Raw genomic sequence first — 14366 nt, forward strand, 5'->3', positions numbered from 1 at the left:
AGATGCCTAATTCGGCTTCCAAGTGGTATCAGGCACTAACTAAACTGTACTGCAAGCACCAACAAACTTGCATTTCCTGTTCTTAAACGTTTTGAGGCTCTCAGAGTTTTAACTGCTGAACTTTGAGATAAAGATCATAGTAACAGCAGCAGGACAGAACAAAGGGGAGGAAAGCACAACTGAAGCAGAAGCTTAAACCAAACCATTTAATTGCATGTTGTCGATGTGCTTTTCTTAAGAGGACATAAAAAGGACATTATAAGGGATTCAGAGCATTTAGGGGTGAGAAAGGAGGGGAGAAAGAGACAACACTTGAAATAAACATTCTATGGAGAGGAAATCTCTAATAATTTATTGACCTTCAGTTTCACATTGTGAAAAAAACGTTGAGTTGTACAAAATCTTAAGATGTAGTAGCAAACAACATAGACAATTTTATTTCTTCACTTGCACGGTTTTCTTTTAGCACATGAACCACATCTTCAATGGCCAGGAATGGGAACATTATTCTGTTCTAATTACTCTTATTCCGACAAGTGTCGGACGTATAGAAAAGGGGCTGCATAATTATACCAGAAGAGGAAGGCTGTCCTTTGTTAAATGTTTCTATAGCAACCAGCCTGCAAAATAAGAGGAACCTTCCCATCTTATGCCAGGGGTTTTGTGTGCACTCCCCTGTGACCTGCATTTGCTTCAAAGTGTGTGGTGTTTTACAGGACCGGAATGGTCAAGCAGTTAGCCAGGATTCCCACATCAATTCAAAGAGCAAGAGCCTAGTGTATTCCCCGCAGAGCCGGAGGCCCACCCTGACTTCAGCTTCCTTCAGCCTACACACAGGAATTAATTGAGGACTTGAAAGCAGACCACAACTTTGGAAACAGCTGCAGAAAATTCATCCCACTTTTGGAAGTTCCATGGCAGTACAAAACACATTTCATAAGATAAATAGATAGATGAAGGGCAGCTTCACCTCTGGACTGTAATCAGCTTGACAGAGAATACAGGTCTCAAAGCTATATGCCCTTATTCAAACAAGGAGGCCCCTGGGGACCTGGTTCTTTACTTCCTTGTACCTCATGTAGCTGCTAGTGCCTGGGGAGAGGACATGCAAAGCACAGGAAGTCTGATTTTATGGCTCCCTTCGCACTCCTGACAGTGATCCACAAGATGAAAGGCAACAAAAATTCAAGGCTGTTTGCTTCAACATGGCAACCTGTGCAAGTACAGGGATATAGAAAGGAATCCTACCCTATCTAAGACGTTTTCCTATTGCTTAAAGGCCATCTAAGGGGGGTGGAGAGGTTGTGGGTTTAAACACTTTTTTAATCTATCATCTCAAGGAATCAGTCTAACCAGCAGAACTAGAATTTTATCACATCTAGCTGGACCTCACCTTTTTTAAAATCTGCTAATGCCTTCACTAACTAATCAATGTTCTGTCAGTATTCACAGAACTCCAAATACTTTATTTCTGAAACATAAGTCTACTCCAAACAGCAAATCAAATGCAAGGCAACACAGAGAAACTTCCAGTGACCAATGTAAACACTTTCAGATGACAAAGCTTTCACAAACACAGCAACATCACTGTCACAGAGAGAAAGGCAAGCATCACCAGTGTGACTATTTTTGTTTTGCATGCACGCATGCAGCTGTTTACTTATACCACAGCACACACCAACCATGTTACTGAATGTGCCAGTTAAGTTAGGCTTCAAAAACATTCAAGAAAAAAAACACAATACAATACATGCTTCATTAGAGGATCTGGCAAAGAAAGTGCCTGTGAAACACAAGCTTCTGAAATTCCAAAGAAAAAGAGTAGCTTCATCTCTGTCTAAAGACCAGAATGATAAGAAACAATTTTATTTAAAAATCAGAGCTTGGTTTCTCAGGATTGCATCTGACACTTCTGAGCAACTAAGTGACTAATGACACACCAGGATAAGGGAAATAAAAAGCAGCAGAGTTTGAGGGCCTTTTTTTTTTTTTTTTTTAAGATTAAGAGGTTTGAAACTCATCTTCTATCCCCATAAGAATTTTTCTAGAGCACTTGCGTCTTTGACATCTGGCCACTCAGATGACCATCTGAAATCCAGATGGATGAGGCAATTCAGTCAGTGCAAAATTGCTGCTCTTTCTTCTTTTTTTTTAAGACTTCATCACTAACCTATCTTGAGGTTTTTTTGTTTTTATTCTTGAATCACCATTCTCCACTCCTTCAGGACAATGTGACTATATTGTAGGTAACCCTTCTCCAACCCAATAAATAAATAAATAAGTTTGGACAATGACTTCATCTGGGCTTGGTATCCAGAAACTCTTCCACAGTATTTGCGTTGCAATCGGGAAGCTGCACAAAGAGAGAGTTGCAAGAGACTTCGGCTATTCCCAGATTAGAAATTGAAAGGCATGACCAACAAATGAAATGTTGCAAGGACACCATCTACAAGACACACCACATGCAACCTGGGGAGCTGGTGGCCTGAGAAAGTGACTTCCATGGCTTCTTCCCTTAGTACATGCGTAATTCAAGATCCTGTCTTTTAATCCTTCCATTTCCAACTGGGAAGCCACTCCTTCCTCCCACCTCCAACTGTTACCCAACAGTTTTCTTCCTTCGTGCAGTAGCGCAAGTCAGCAATCACAATATGTGCAAAACATACAATTCACACAAGCCCTTGCAACATGAAGACAATTGCAGGTATTGTTTCAGCATGCAAGCACTGAACAATAAATAACTATATCTACAAGTAACATAATAGGAATAGGACAGTTTGAACTACTCATAAATACAAGGAGGAACGGGAACAAGGAGTATCGGAGGGATGTAACTTTTGTTCCCCACTGTTGCAAAAACATTTCACCATTGGACTGTTCCTTACAAAGCAGGTCACTTACTGCACACAGGACAATGCAACACAGGGTCTAGAAGATGCTGTAGGCACTGCCCACAGACAAGCACTCTCCAGTCAGCAGAGTTCAGCAGCAATACTGCTGTATCTTCATTCACAGCAGCATCACACTGTTTCAGACCTGGCCTGCTTCCCCTGCAGCTGGCACTTCAAACCACCACAAGGAGAGGTGATGACCATTTCAAATTTCACATAAAAACAGTGGAGTCCGTGGAAATTGAGTGCTGCGCGATGCACAGCTCAGAGATGTTCTGTCTCTTCTTTTTTGCCTTTGAAGGACTAATTAATATTGGCATTAATCCACAATTACTAACACAAGGACCAGGGTACAGGTTTGTCCATTCATATTTAAACCATGTGTTGAAGCACTGAAGACAGGTGGGTTTTTTCTCCCATTCCTTCATGTCTAGGTTCTATACTTTACAAGGTGCAGAGGATTTTCTTCAAATGCAAGAGATGCCAAATGATTCTTCATTAAAACCACTTCTCCAGATCTGAGGTTCCAGTTTTCTTCTCCAAATAAAGAAGCAAACTAAAAGCATGGGAAGAGGTGGGGGGAAAGGAGAAATTACTTAAAGGGTTTTGCTCCAACAATGTACAACAAAGTTTTTGTTACATGTCAAAGAAAATCTAAAAGTGAGGCTTAGGATACAATCCAGTTGATGGGTTTCCCTGCCCACCCCCAACCTTGATGTTCCTTTGCAATACCCAACTACTGGTCAAGAACATAATTCTTTAGGGTCAGATTCGGACTTTATTATTCTACTAGCCTTACTCTGCAAACCATTCTATTGACCCCAGGAAGACTGTTTTATTCTTTGGGTATAAATTCAGACATTTGAAACCTAAATCAAACTGGCTAAATACAGTTCAATACGATGGGCTCTGCATTCTACACACTCTTAACATTTTTATGTTCTCCCAAAATCTTAAAAGTTTCTGGATTTGTTTTAAGCAAACATAATGATTTCAAACTTCTCTTCTACAATATCCACATGAGTATGTAGTGCAAACAGGTTTTTTTTCTATCTCTGGGCCAAAACAAACCTGGTTGGAGTAAAGCAGAAGGGAAGGTGAAGATGTCTCACCCCAATATCTCCATTCACCTTAACAAATTCTGAACTGAATTTATTCACAACATAGAAAGGGCCATACAATTCCCTTACTTAAAATGTATCTACTATTCATTAGAGCAGCATTCTGCCTCATTTCTTTTTACATAGCAATGCACCATGCATCAATAAGTGGATCCTAGAGTACTTTATAAACTTGATTATTCAATGAGAAATTCAGCCTTTGGATGCTGAGACTGTGCTTTGTTTTTTCACTGTGAAGCTGTATTGAAATGCCAGCTTCTAAACCATCATCAGTACCTCACAGTAATTTCTGACAGCACTGCTAGAATTTTAGGGGGCAAATCCTACTTCATTACAATGGAAATGAGCTCCAGTGCACTCACAGATCCTTTGAACACACCACATCTCTCTCAGGCTCTGATGTCTAAGAACAACAGAGCACACTCACAGGAAATAACACAGCCTACATAACAGCCCAGAGCATCCAGCGTTTTTGCAACTGTGGGCTATTTTTTACGTCTAAAAAAGGTCTCCACACTTAGCACTGATTAGTCTTTTCTAGAAATTCTTCAGCATAGCATGCAACTCTTCCCACTGAAACAGACTATCAAAACTGAAGTCAAAACAGTGTTCCTTGTCCTAAAATGAACTTTAAAATATTATAAACAATTCCAAAACAGAGGGGAGAAAAAACCTACTCAAAACTCCCAAGATTGAGGAACTAGACAAAGTACTAAGTCTTCCTAAAAGCTGTCAGATTGGGGCCACACAGCACCATGAAAACAGACAGTAATCAGTAGTAATTTCCTTTTTGTCCCTCCCACCCACTGACAAAGCAGCAGGAGTCAGTAGGAAAAAAAACAACCTACTTGGTGGATGAGCACACAGCATTGGAGAGATTTCAGTCATTGGCTACATTCGGACAGTTAAGGCAGTTATCTTGTGTGTTAGTGAAGCTAAAATAATGGCTTTTAACAAGGTACTGCAGAGTAAAGGAAAGCTTTTTGCACCGTTACATCCTAAGAACTCTTTCTCAAAATAAAACACTCCCTCTCATGTACTGTAAACTTCAGAACAATTAAGTCAGTCTCAGAAGAGTAAGTCAATATTTTTCTTGGCACAGACCTGAGTCCAGGCATTCAATACTGCTGCTCTGATAACACTGAGAACTGCATAAAATCAGTAATAATACAAAGTAACTGAAGACATCCAGACATTATTCCCAGCTAGGGAGGAAGCTGCCACATAGAAATCAGGGCTCCCATTTGCTGGCTGTCAGGGGGCAATTACTGCCAGCACCCAGGACCTGGTAAGTCTCGAGGGTTTGTCCTGCTTTCCCAAGAGAAGTCTGGGAAAAGCAAAGCAAGTACTGGAGAGGAGAGAAGAGAGGGTAGTGTTTTCAAGACAAATAACGACTTGAGACAAAAGCACCTGGTGGCACAACACAGCCTTAGATTTCCAAGCTGAGCTGCTGCTTTGCATGGGCCCAACCTTGTATCCTTTACTCAGTCAAAGCTCCCAGTCAACTGAAACACAACTACAAGATGAATCTTCAGTGTACCATAGAGAAAGCAATTGCATGACTACCCTACATTTCTTGGTATATACTTCTATCTATACTGCTTTAAAGACTTCAGGGTTTTGCATTTACTGTAAGAGTGAGGCAAATGTCTACTGCTGCAAAAAACACCAAAAAAACCCAAAACCCAATTATCTGTCCCAAGCAGAAGACCTTAGAGAAGTCTTTATAAGCAAGCTCTTCTTCCTGTCTTCTGGAGAACCTCTGTAAGTCTGAACTTTTAGGTAAAACAGAGGCATATGCGCAGCTTGTTCAATTACTGCAACTGTATTTATTTGCCTTTTCCTTCTAACATGCCTGCCTTCATCAGTACAATACACACTGTTCAAATCCAAAATGAAATTACCATTCACGGGGCATTGATTATTTAGGATCAAGCACACACTATATTTGTTTGACTGGTGGTAACTGATTTTGTACTAAAGCCTCGGTGGAATAAAAGCAACACAACACAAATGGGAGTCTGCCAGATTTGTTGCAAAATACACAAATTAAAATCTGAAATTTTTCTCCCCTCCTCCTAAAAATAAGAAAAGCATAACAACCAACCAAGCAAGACCAAATTCAGACTTGCTTGTGAGAAGATACAATGCTGAAGTTGCATCTGGTAAGAGCTTGGCCCATTATGTATAATTAAATTGTTTGGGAACAGTGTGCACTATAGACTGGTAATTATTTCAGCCAGCATTAATTATAAGTCTTCCTGACACTATATCTAGTTCAACATATATGACGATAAGTATTTTGAAAAAATCTCTATTTTAAAGGATAACGATGGAACAATTGCAACCTCAGTCCATGCAGATGCAACCATGCTGCCCAGGTGAGATGGAAAATTAGGCCTGAACTGCCTGTAAAACACCTCATAAAACAGCAACTTTCCCCAAAGCCTGTCTGCCTGGAAATTTAAGTGAATTCACTATCAGGCTTCAGATTATTATTTACAGTATCTTTTTTGGGTACTGTTGGTAGGTACAGAGTGACTTAGCCCCTGTCATGAGGAAAAACAGTACTGAAACTTTGCTTAGCATGTATTCAGCATTTAAAAGCACAGTAAAAGTCAGTTTCCAAAAGATTATCTGCATTTCCCCACAAGTTGAAAATGTTATTTTTGCTCAGTCTTTTACATCTAAATCATGCAGGAAAAGGCCTCGTAAAAAAGTGGGTGCAAGATATGTGGCAAACTACTTTCAGCATCTGGCTTTGTCACAGACATGGTGCCTGGCTTACAATGGCCCATGAATGTACATGTCTTAGTTGCTCCAGCTGTAAAATTGGATTGAACATACCCACCTCTTCTCCGAGCTGCTGCTGCAAAACTTTGTGAAAAGCATTATTACAGTGAAATTCAAAAGTGCTATTTCTTACCTGATAATCTGTAATTGCAACATATACACAATTAGGAGGGGAGGTGCTTCCATGTGCTGACAAATGCTGTGGGAATTAGTGAATAGGGCACAGTTGTTATGCTGTTCCATACATCTAACGTGGGATCGTAGCAGTCCAATGTTTTGCACCTCTGAATGCCAAAGTAGCCTCCAACCACATACAATTTGTTTCCAGATGCCACTGCATGGCAGCTCATTCGCTTAGCTGTCACATCTCCCACCTTAGTCCATTGGTATGCCTCACTGTTGAATTTGTAAGCAGAGCATGCAGAGAATTCAGTATCTCCACCCATTATAAAAATCTGGTTACCCAGAACAGCTGCAGCTGTGTAGCGCCAGGGCTGGGGGCAGGTGGCTGGTACTGTCCATCTGTTTTCACACTGATCATAGCACTGAACTTTGGGCAACTTGTCATGGCTAACGCTGGTACCTCCAAAAGCAAACAGCTTCAGCTTTGCACTGACTACAGCTGCATTGCTTACTCCCTCTCGCAGTGGGGCAACCATGGTCCATTTGTTGGTCACAGGGTCATATTGTTCTACTTGCTTTAAGGATACTGAAGGGGAAGCTGGAAGGCAACCAGTTGCTGCAGTGTGTCCTCCTACTACATACAAACAGTGCTTAAGTTCAGCAGAGCCATGCCCAAACCTAGCTACCAGCATGGGAGCAGCCTTTGACCACTCCTCATGAAGGGTGTCATACACCCACACATCTTTGGAGACTCCATTTTCTGATCCTCGTCCCCCAGTGATATACACTTTGCAGCCTATGGCACAAGCACTGAACTCTTTCCGTGGACTTGGTATGTCAGCCTTTGGAATGATCTCCTTTGCCTTTTGATCCACTAGATACAGCTTGTCACACATAAAGGTTTGGCCACCCAAAAGAAAAAGTGAATGGCCTGTTTTACGGGGTCTGGCACACAAGCTAGTGACCACTCCATCATTCTGTAAGATCTTTAACTTGCATCTTATTGATTCTTCTACAATCTCCTTGCTTTTCCGTTGCTTGGTGATAAGTTCTTCCATGGCCACATTCTCCATAAGGTATATGGCTGGCAAGAGGGCCAGTCTCACTGTCTGCAATAGCTCCGGCAAGTAACAGTGACGCTTACTCAGGTCATAGTTGACCCAGTTGATAGCTGATTCATATACCAGTCTTTCGTCTTCAGTTTCTAATTCTTCACTGGAAAGGAGCTGCACTACCATATCTTTTGGCAGTTGGAGGAAGTCTTCACTTTTACTGATACTCTGGAAGTTGCTAAGGCACATCCTCCAAGAGAGCTCATACAGCTTGGTACACTGGTGAGCATCCGACAGCAGCAGCATACCAAGACAGTTGGTGGGGTGAAGGTTTTTCTCCAGAAATTCTGCACAAGCATCCCGAATGTCCTGAAACTCCAGCATGTCACCAGCCTCCAGCAGCGACTCTGCATTCTCCTCATTGATGATAACCCTGGAAGAATATGCATAGTCCAGAAGAAGCTCCAAGACTTCTGGGTGAATCGAATTATGAAAGTTGACTTCACTGTCCTGGCTCTCTTTCAGTCCTCCGCTGAACATTGCTTCAAAATAGCGGCTACAAGCAGCTAGAACTGCTCTGTGGCAGGGGAATGATCTGTTCCCAGCATGGAGAAGTACATCTGTAAAGAGACGCTGCTGGCGCAAAAGGTTCAGGTGAGTAAGGACACTATCGGCATAGGATGACTTGTGGAACAAGTATATGTTTATGGAGCCAGTACTGGCCCTAGACTTGCGATTTTCATGCATGCTGACTGACATTTTCTTTCAGACCTACAAAGAAAGGAAAAAACCATAAGATAAATAAGTGTTAAATTCATCATTACTTTTACATATCAAAGAGTGTATCTATTATTCACTATAAGATGGGGGAGAAAAAGCCTTAATTCATAGCTGAGTGGACAGAGAATTACATCTACCTTTGGCATGTGTTTATTTTTTTGTAAGATGAGATTCATAAATGACATAGTCTAAATTTGTTGCCTAAGAGCAGGTTTATCTTGGGAAACCTGATCTCCAACTTTCATAGTAAGCAAGTCAGAGAAAGAAAAGGAACCAGGACTGATTTTCTCACCCTTCCCCAACCTAGACCAGCTGATTCATTACATACATACACATGCACATGCTTGCAACATTCTCCTGTACTGAATCATAGCAGGAAGAGCTACCAGACAGAATACCTAAGGAATGTCAGAAGCTGCAAAGGGCACAAAAACCTACTAATCCCATTAGGAAGCTTCCCTTTGGTATAATGATTCCATATGCAACAGCACAGAATGGAAAAAAAAAAAAAATCAACCCAACTCTAAAAGAAAAACCTAGTATCAATCATAAATTTAGACTTGCTTAATCATAAAAAAATATGACAAGTAAATTTTACATATTCCATCTTGAACTCTGCCAGTGGCTGCCTGCTATAGTGATACAGCATATTCACAGGCAGAGTCAGCAGAAAAACGTGTTTTGACTACCAGCTGAAGTCACTGAGACGCTGCCTCTGAAACCACCTGGAGAGTCAGGTACTCAGCACACAAGCCATTAGTTCATCCTGAGGTTTGGAGGAGGCATAAAACAGAAGACATATCCTATCCTGCTCTATTTGTAACAAACACAATGCTGTTCAGTTCCTGTTTAGAGGTGAACGTTACCTGTCATGATATGCAGGTCTGTGTATGATTACTGCAGCAAGTTTCCAGATTTAACTAAAAATCAAGCCAAAGGGAGGAATACTGGCAGCAATGTAAAGCTAGTGGCCAAAAAGTCACAATGCAAATAATAGGAGATGAAGCATACAGAGCCAAAGTGCAAGCTGTGGCTGTGACCACTACTGTAATAATCTCACCTCTCTCTTCAAGTTGTAGAAAAAGCTCAGAGAGAGACAAGAACCAAACTCGACTAATTACTATTATATTTGCATGCCCCTTTTACTGCACCTTCAAATAAAGAACTGGGCAAAAGTCTACCTGGAAAGCACGCAACGCCCGAAGTCATAGCATGACCTGGGGCCACTTGTGAAGGTTTTTAATGTGGATATACTTTGCTCTCACACTGACATTTTTATATTCCTGAGCATCTTTAAGCAGCACAAAATAGTAAAATTCCATTCCCACATTTCATGCTTTTAGATGATACAAGAGCTTTACAAGCGTCAAAATAGCATTTTTAAGACATATATTTTTCTAGATTCATATGACCAGAAACATCAATAAAATCAAACCCACATGTGATTAATTTGGGCAGCAGACTCCATTTCAGAACAAGCAATCTGTGTATATGGAACATATAACACCTGCAGATTAACTGTAGCATAGCCCATACCATCCTCCTTGCTATCTCTGCTAATGTGCAGAATAATTGATTCGTCATATTGAACAGCAAGTTTGTGATACACCTTTTCCTTCAGTTACAGCAAAAAAAAAAAGCCCCTAAAACCAACATAAATTAAAGAATAAAGATATGCCTTACTGTAAAACTACAATAGCCCACCTCCTTTAATCTGAAACACAGTTTGTCTGATGAAACTTAACTGGGATTGAAAAGAACAAGCAAGAGTGAGCAATCCAAAATCCTCCATAACAGAAAGGAATTCTACATATCAGAGCCACAAGGCAGAGTATCTGTCTTATTCTACCATGCAAAAGTCTAGAAAGGCATTTTACCAATGCTCCCTAGACGAACCTATCAAATGCACTAACACTAAGCACAGAACAACCCAAGGCAGGTGGTATATCTTCATAAAACAAACCCTTTTACTAGGAAAATTAAATTACCTTTAATGCAATTGTATTGTCTGGCAAAAAAAAAATAAATCAAAACACTTAGATGGCATTCAAGGATCCTGAGCACCAATCTCAGACTAATATTACCCACTTAATCTATAGCCAAAAATATGATACTGACTATATACTGGTTAAAATCTGCTGGCACTGAAGGATTACAGAAAGGGTCATGGCCTGAAATACTAGTATACAAACACTTTGAAGACACAGAGAGGAAGGTGAACCTTTTAATGTCAACTTTTTGAAACTTTTCCAGGCACTTTACTCTTTTAAATGCTATTATGATGCAATGCAAAGCATTCACTGGATCTCCCTGGATGGGTTTTCCTCACACTGAGGACCTACTCCTGCAAGGTTTCCTCACCAGGGAGCAGGATGGGAGCTTAACACCCCACTGACCAGGGACAACAGAGAAACCAGGATCTGAAGATGCTCATTGCCCCCCACGCTCCATTCCAATTAAGTGAATGTGTAGACACCACAGTCTAGGTATTGTCAGCATCTCAGTGAAAACACAGGTCGTCTTCTTTCCCCCACATATTGGGGGAATTCAGAGTATACTGAAAACTTTCTTTCATCAGGCACACAGGGTTCAGAAATAGGGCAGGTAAAGTTCACATCAGAAGCAGCAAATATAGGCATTCAGATCTTTCACCAGGCTGTGTACTCCTGTGAGCACCACTTGTTAAGCATCATTCAGAATGAGCCCATAACCACAACAAAAAAGAGGTAAACATAAAAAAAACACCACCCCAGAGTTCTACAGACCATATGCACACGGGAGAAACAGATCCCTGTGTGCTACCCAAGCCCACCCACGACCATAGAAACAAATACTGCTGTAAAAAAATAATTTAAAAATATATATATGAACCACTCTCTAACAGCTACTGAATAAGGCACTCAGTATTTCACCCCACTAAAATAGAAGACTTGGTCTCTCAGTGAGAAGCACTTGCAGATTTCATATATGCTGGTCTTGAACTGTTCTGTAAAACTGCCTTTATCATCACAATGTCATCTATTCGGAGGAATTCAAAGTATTCCAATTCACATTTAAGATAAGCTAACATATTTCCCCAAACAGAACAAAGATACATATCTATATATATATATATCTATCTTTTTCCTCCACTGTGGTGCTGATATGAGTTCACACACGGACTAGTCAAACAAACGCCCTTACAAGCGATTATCATCATTCACTAACAGGCAGTGTTTCTGTAAATGTTCTTTTGCAGTTTCTGGCAATTAGCTCAGTCCAGAATCTTAGAAGAACATTAAAACGTATAAATGACATCTCCAATTTCTCTGTTTTGTGTTGGAAATTATGCAAGCCTCAAATACTTCAGCAGAGGTAATTTACCTTGTGAGCAAATGTTCATCTTGAATAATATGAGTCAATTCCCTTTAGGCACTTTTTTCCTTAGAAATAATAATATTTGTATGTAAAAGACAAGAAGTGGTCAGGAAATTACAGATATAGATTTTTATCTAGGAACAGAGGTTGAACCGAGACTTTGATTTATAATTACACTTCAACAGGCTACTTGTCACAGCAGCCCAGTAGTAAACACTACTTTAAGACTAAACAACAAGCTCCTTGTCCTACTTAACAGCTCTACAGGACGCAGGTCGCAGCCTAAATCAAATGAAAAATTAAGTATTTTCAAATTACTGACACCTCCCTGATGCAGGCTCATTTTAATATAACCCTACAGTTACATAGTGGTTTTTCTTTAGAATCAGTGAAACTGCTGAAAGAGAGGAAATCTGCTAATCATCCCATCGATGTAACTAACACCGCTTTCAATTGCTAAATCTTCACCGATACTATCAGTTTTGCAGAGCCAAATCGTGACCTGCCGAAAGTCTTCAAACTCAGTGGCTTCCTAGAACCTGCAGCGAGACAGAAAGCAGAACACGCTGCTTCTGCTAGGAATGCACTACAGCTCACCACATGCAGACAAAGAAAGGCAAATCTAAATTCCCCCCAGTTCGCTCCATCAGAACGCCTAAACCACTCCGTCTCTGAAAAGAAACTTGCAGGGTTTCTTCCCAACCTGATAAAAAAAATAATCAGTGCGAGAAGTTAAAACGCATTTAGTTTCCTTTATAGAGCAATAACCACGTGCAAAAGTTTCTGTGCCGGCGCAGGGAGAGCAGCGCCGCAGCCAGCTCAGGGAGCAGCGAGGCGCTCGCTAATTCCCTTGTCCTGCCTCACGCCCGCTGAGGGATGCTCCGGATCTCCCGGGGACCCAAGCAGGAAGCTGGAGCCCACCAGGGAGGCTACCAGCCTTCTCAACAGGACCCGACACTTTCCGAGGGCAGCCGCATACCAGCAACTCCCGCGGATGCCCACCCACCGGCTGCCCAGTGCCCCGCTGCCTGCGGACGGGGCGATGGTGCCTGGCGTTCCGGTCGGGGCGGAGGAGGGCCGGACTCCGGGTCTGCCAGAGGCCGGCAGGGCAGCCCGGCTCCAGCCGGAGCAGCACGGCCGGCAGCGCAGCGGCAGCGCCGGCTCCGAGCACGCGTTGGTTCTGCCCCTCCGCAGCGCCGCGCTGCCCACCCGCCTCCCCTGCGCTGCACTCGCTCGGCGGGCACCACTTACAGCGGCGGCTCCCGGGCGAGAGCGGAGGTCCCTGGGCGGCGCAGCGCCGCGCATGGGACGGGAGCGTGGCTGTGCCGGCTCGGCGGGGCCGCGGAGGGCAAGCGGCAGGGCCGGGAGCCGCGGAGCGCCGGGCGGAGCTGGTGCCGCTGGCGGTAGGCGGGCCGCGACAGGAGGGCGGGAGGTAGGGAAGAGGGACGGAAGGAAGGGAAGAAGGGGCTGCTGCTACTGCTGGCACAGCTGGCCGCAGCTCTGCCCCGGCGGCGGAGCGGAGAAGCGGTATATGGGCTGGGGGCGGGGGGAGCGTTTATGCAAAGGGTGTGAGTGACAGGCGGGGGAGGGACGGCAGGACGAGGGCAGCGCAGGAGTTGTCCCGGCTAGCGGCGAAGATGGTGCAGCTGTGCACGGGGCTCCAGGACGGCCTCCCCATCCTGAGCCGTCCCTGTTCCGGCCGGGGCGGCGAGGAGGCTGCGCGGAGCCGATCTGACCAGCCGGGCGCTGTGCGAGCTCCGCGCTCTCGGCGCCGGCACTGCGCGGGGCGGGCAGGGGAGCAGCGCTCGGGGGAAACGCGGCGGGGGGCAGACACTGGAATGGCTGCGCAGGGTGCGGAGACTCGCGCGGACGGGAGGACTCCGAGCGCTGCGGATGCCGCAGCAGCGCTGCTCCCGGTCCTCGTGGCGTGTCTTTGGGAAACCCCTCCTAAGCGTCCTGGGGAGCGGCCGGGAGGGCGCGGAGGACCCTGGGCATCGCCAAGCGCCGCTCCCGGCGCTGCTCCTTCCCGCGGTGCCGTGGAGCTGCCGCCGCTGCGCTGTCGTGAGGCCGTCACGAAGCTTCCGCTCCGCAGATGCCCACTGGAGAGCTATCGCAACACAAAGCGAAGTCTGGCTTTAATTATTTCCCAATTAACAAAGTATGTGAAAAACGCACTTGTGCAAAAGGCCAATTTCAATAATAAACATATTCTAGACATAACAATAGTGTTTACATAATTGTATTGTGGG

The 14366-nt window shown here is 43.5% G+C and overlaps 1 protein-coding gene across 2 annotated transcripts; it reads right to left on the reverse strand.

Moving 5' to 3' along the window:
• Window positions 1-320: 320 nt before the first annotated feature.
• ENC1 (ectodermal-neural cortex 1) lies at window positions 321-13631 on the reverse strand. 2 transcript variants are annotated; one of them, XM_027709972.2, is made up of 3 exons: window positions 13369-13631; window positions 6939-8751; window positions 321-3447 (listed from the first exon to the last, which is right to left on the reverse strand). In XM_027709972.2, exon 2 carries the CDS (start codon window positions 8737-8739, stop codon window positions 6970-6972), a length of 1770 nt encoding a protein of 589 aa, XP_027565773.1. In that variant the 5' UTR covers window positions 8740-8751; window positions 13369-13631; the 3' UTR covers window positions 321-3447; window positions 6939-6969. The 2 variants fall into 2 exon arrangements, with proteins under 2 accessions (XP_027565773.1, XP_027565775.1); XM_027709974.2 differs by lacking the exon at window positions 13369-13631 and adding an exon at window positions 13124-13270.
• Between the last annotated feature and the right edge of the window lie 735 nt (window positions 13632-14366).

This window comes from Pipra filicauda, unplaced genomic scaffold, assembly GCF_003945595.2.
Source record: "Pipra filicauda isolate LSUMZ 115617 unplaced genomic scaffold, ASM394559v2 scaffold35_size7292922_pilon, whole genome shotgun sequence".
NCBI classification, from domain to species: domain Eukaryota; kingdom Metazoa; phylum Chordata; class Aves; order Passeriformes; family Pipridae; genus Pipra; species Pipra filicauda.

What these genes read in the sequence shown, in the direction of transcription:
- ENC1 (XM_027709972.2), bottom strand. Translation starts at nt 8,739, where the DNA reads ATGTCAGTCAGCATGCATGAAAATCGCAAGTCTAGGGCCAGTACTGGC.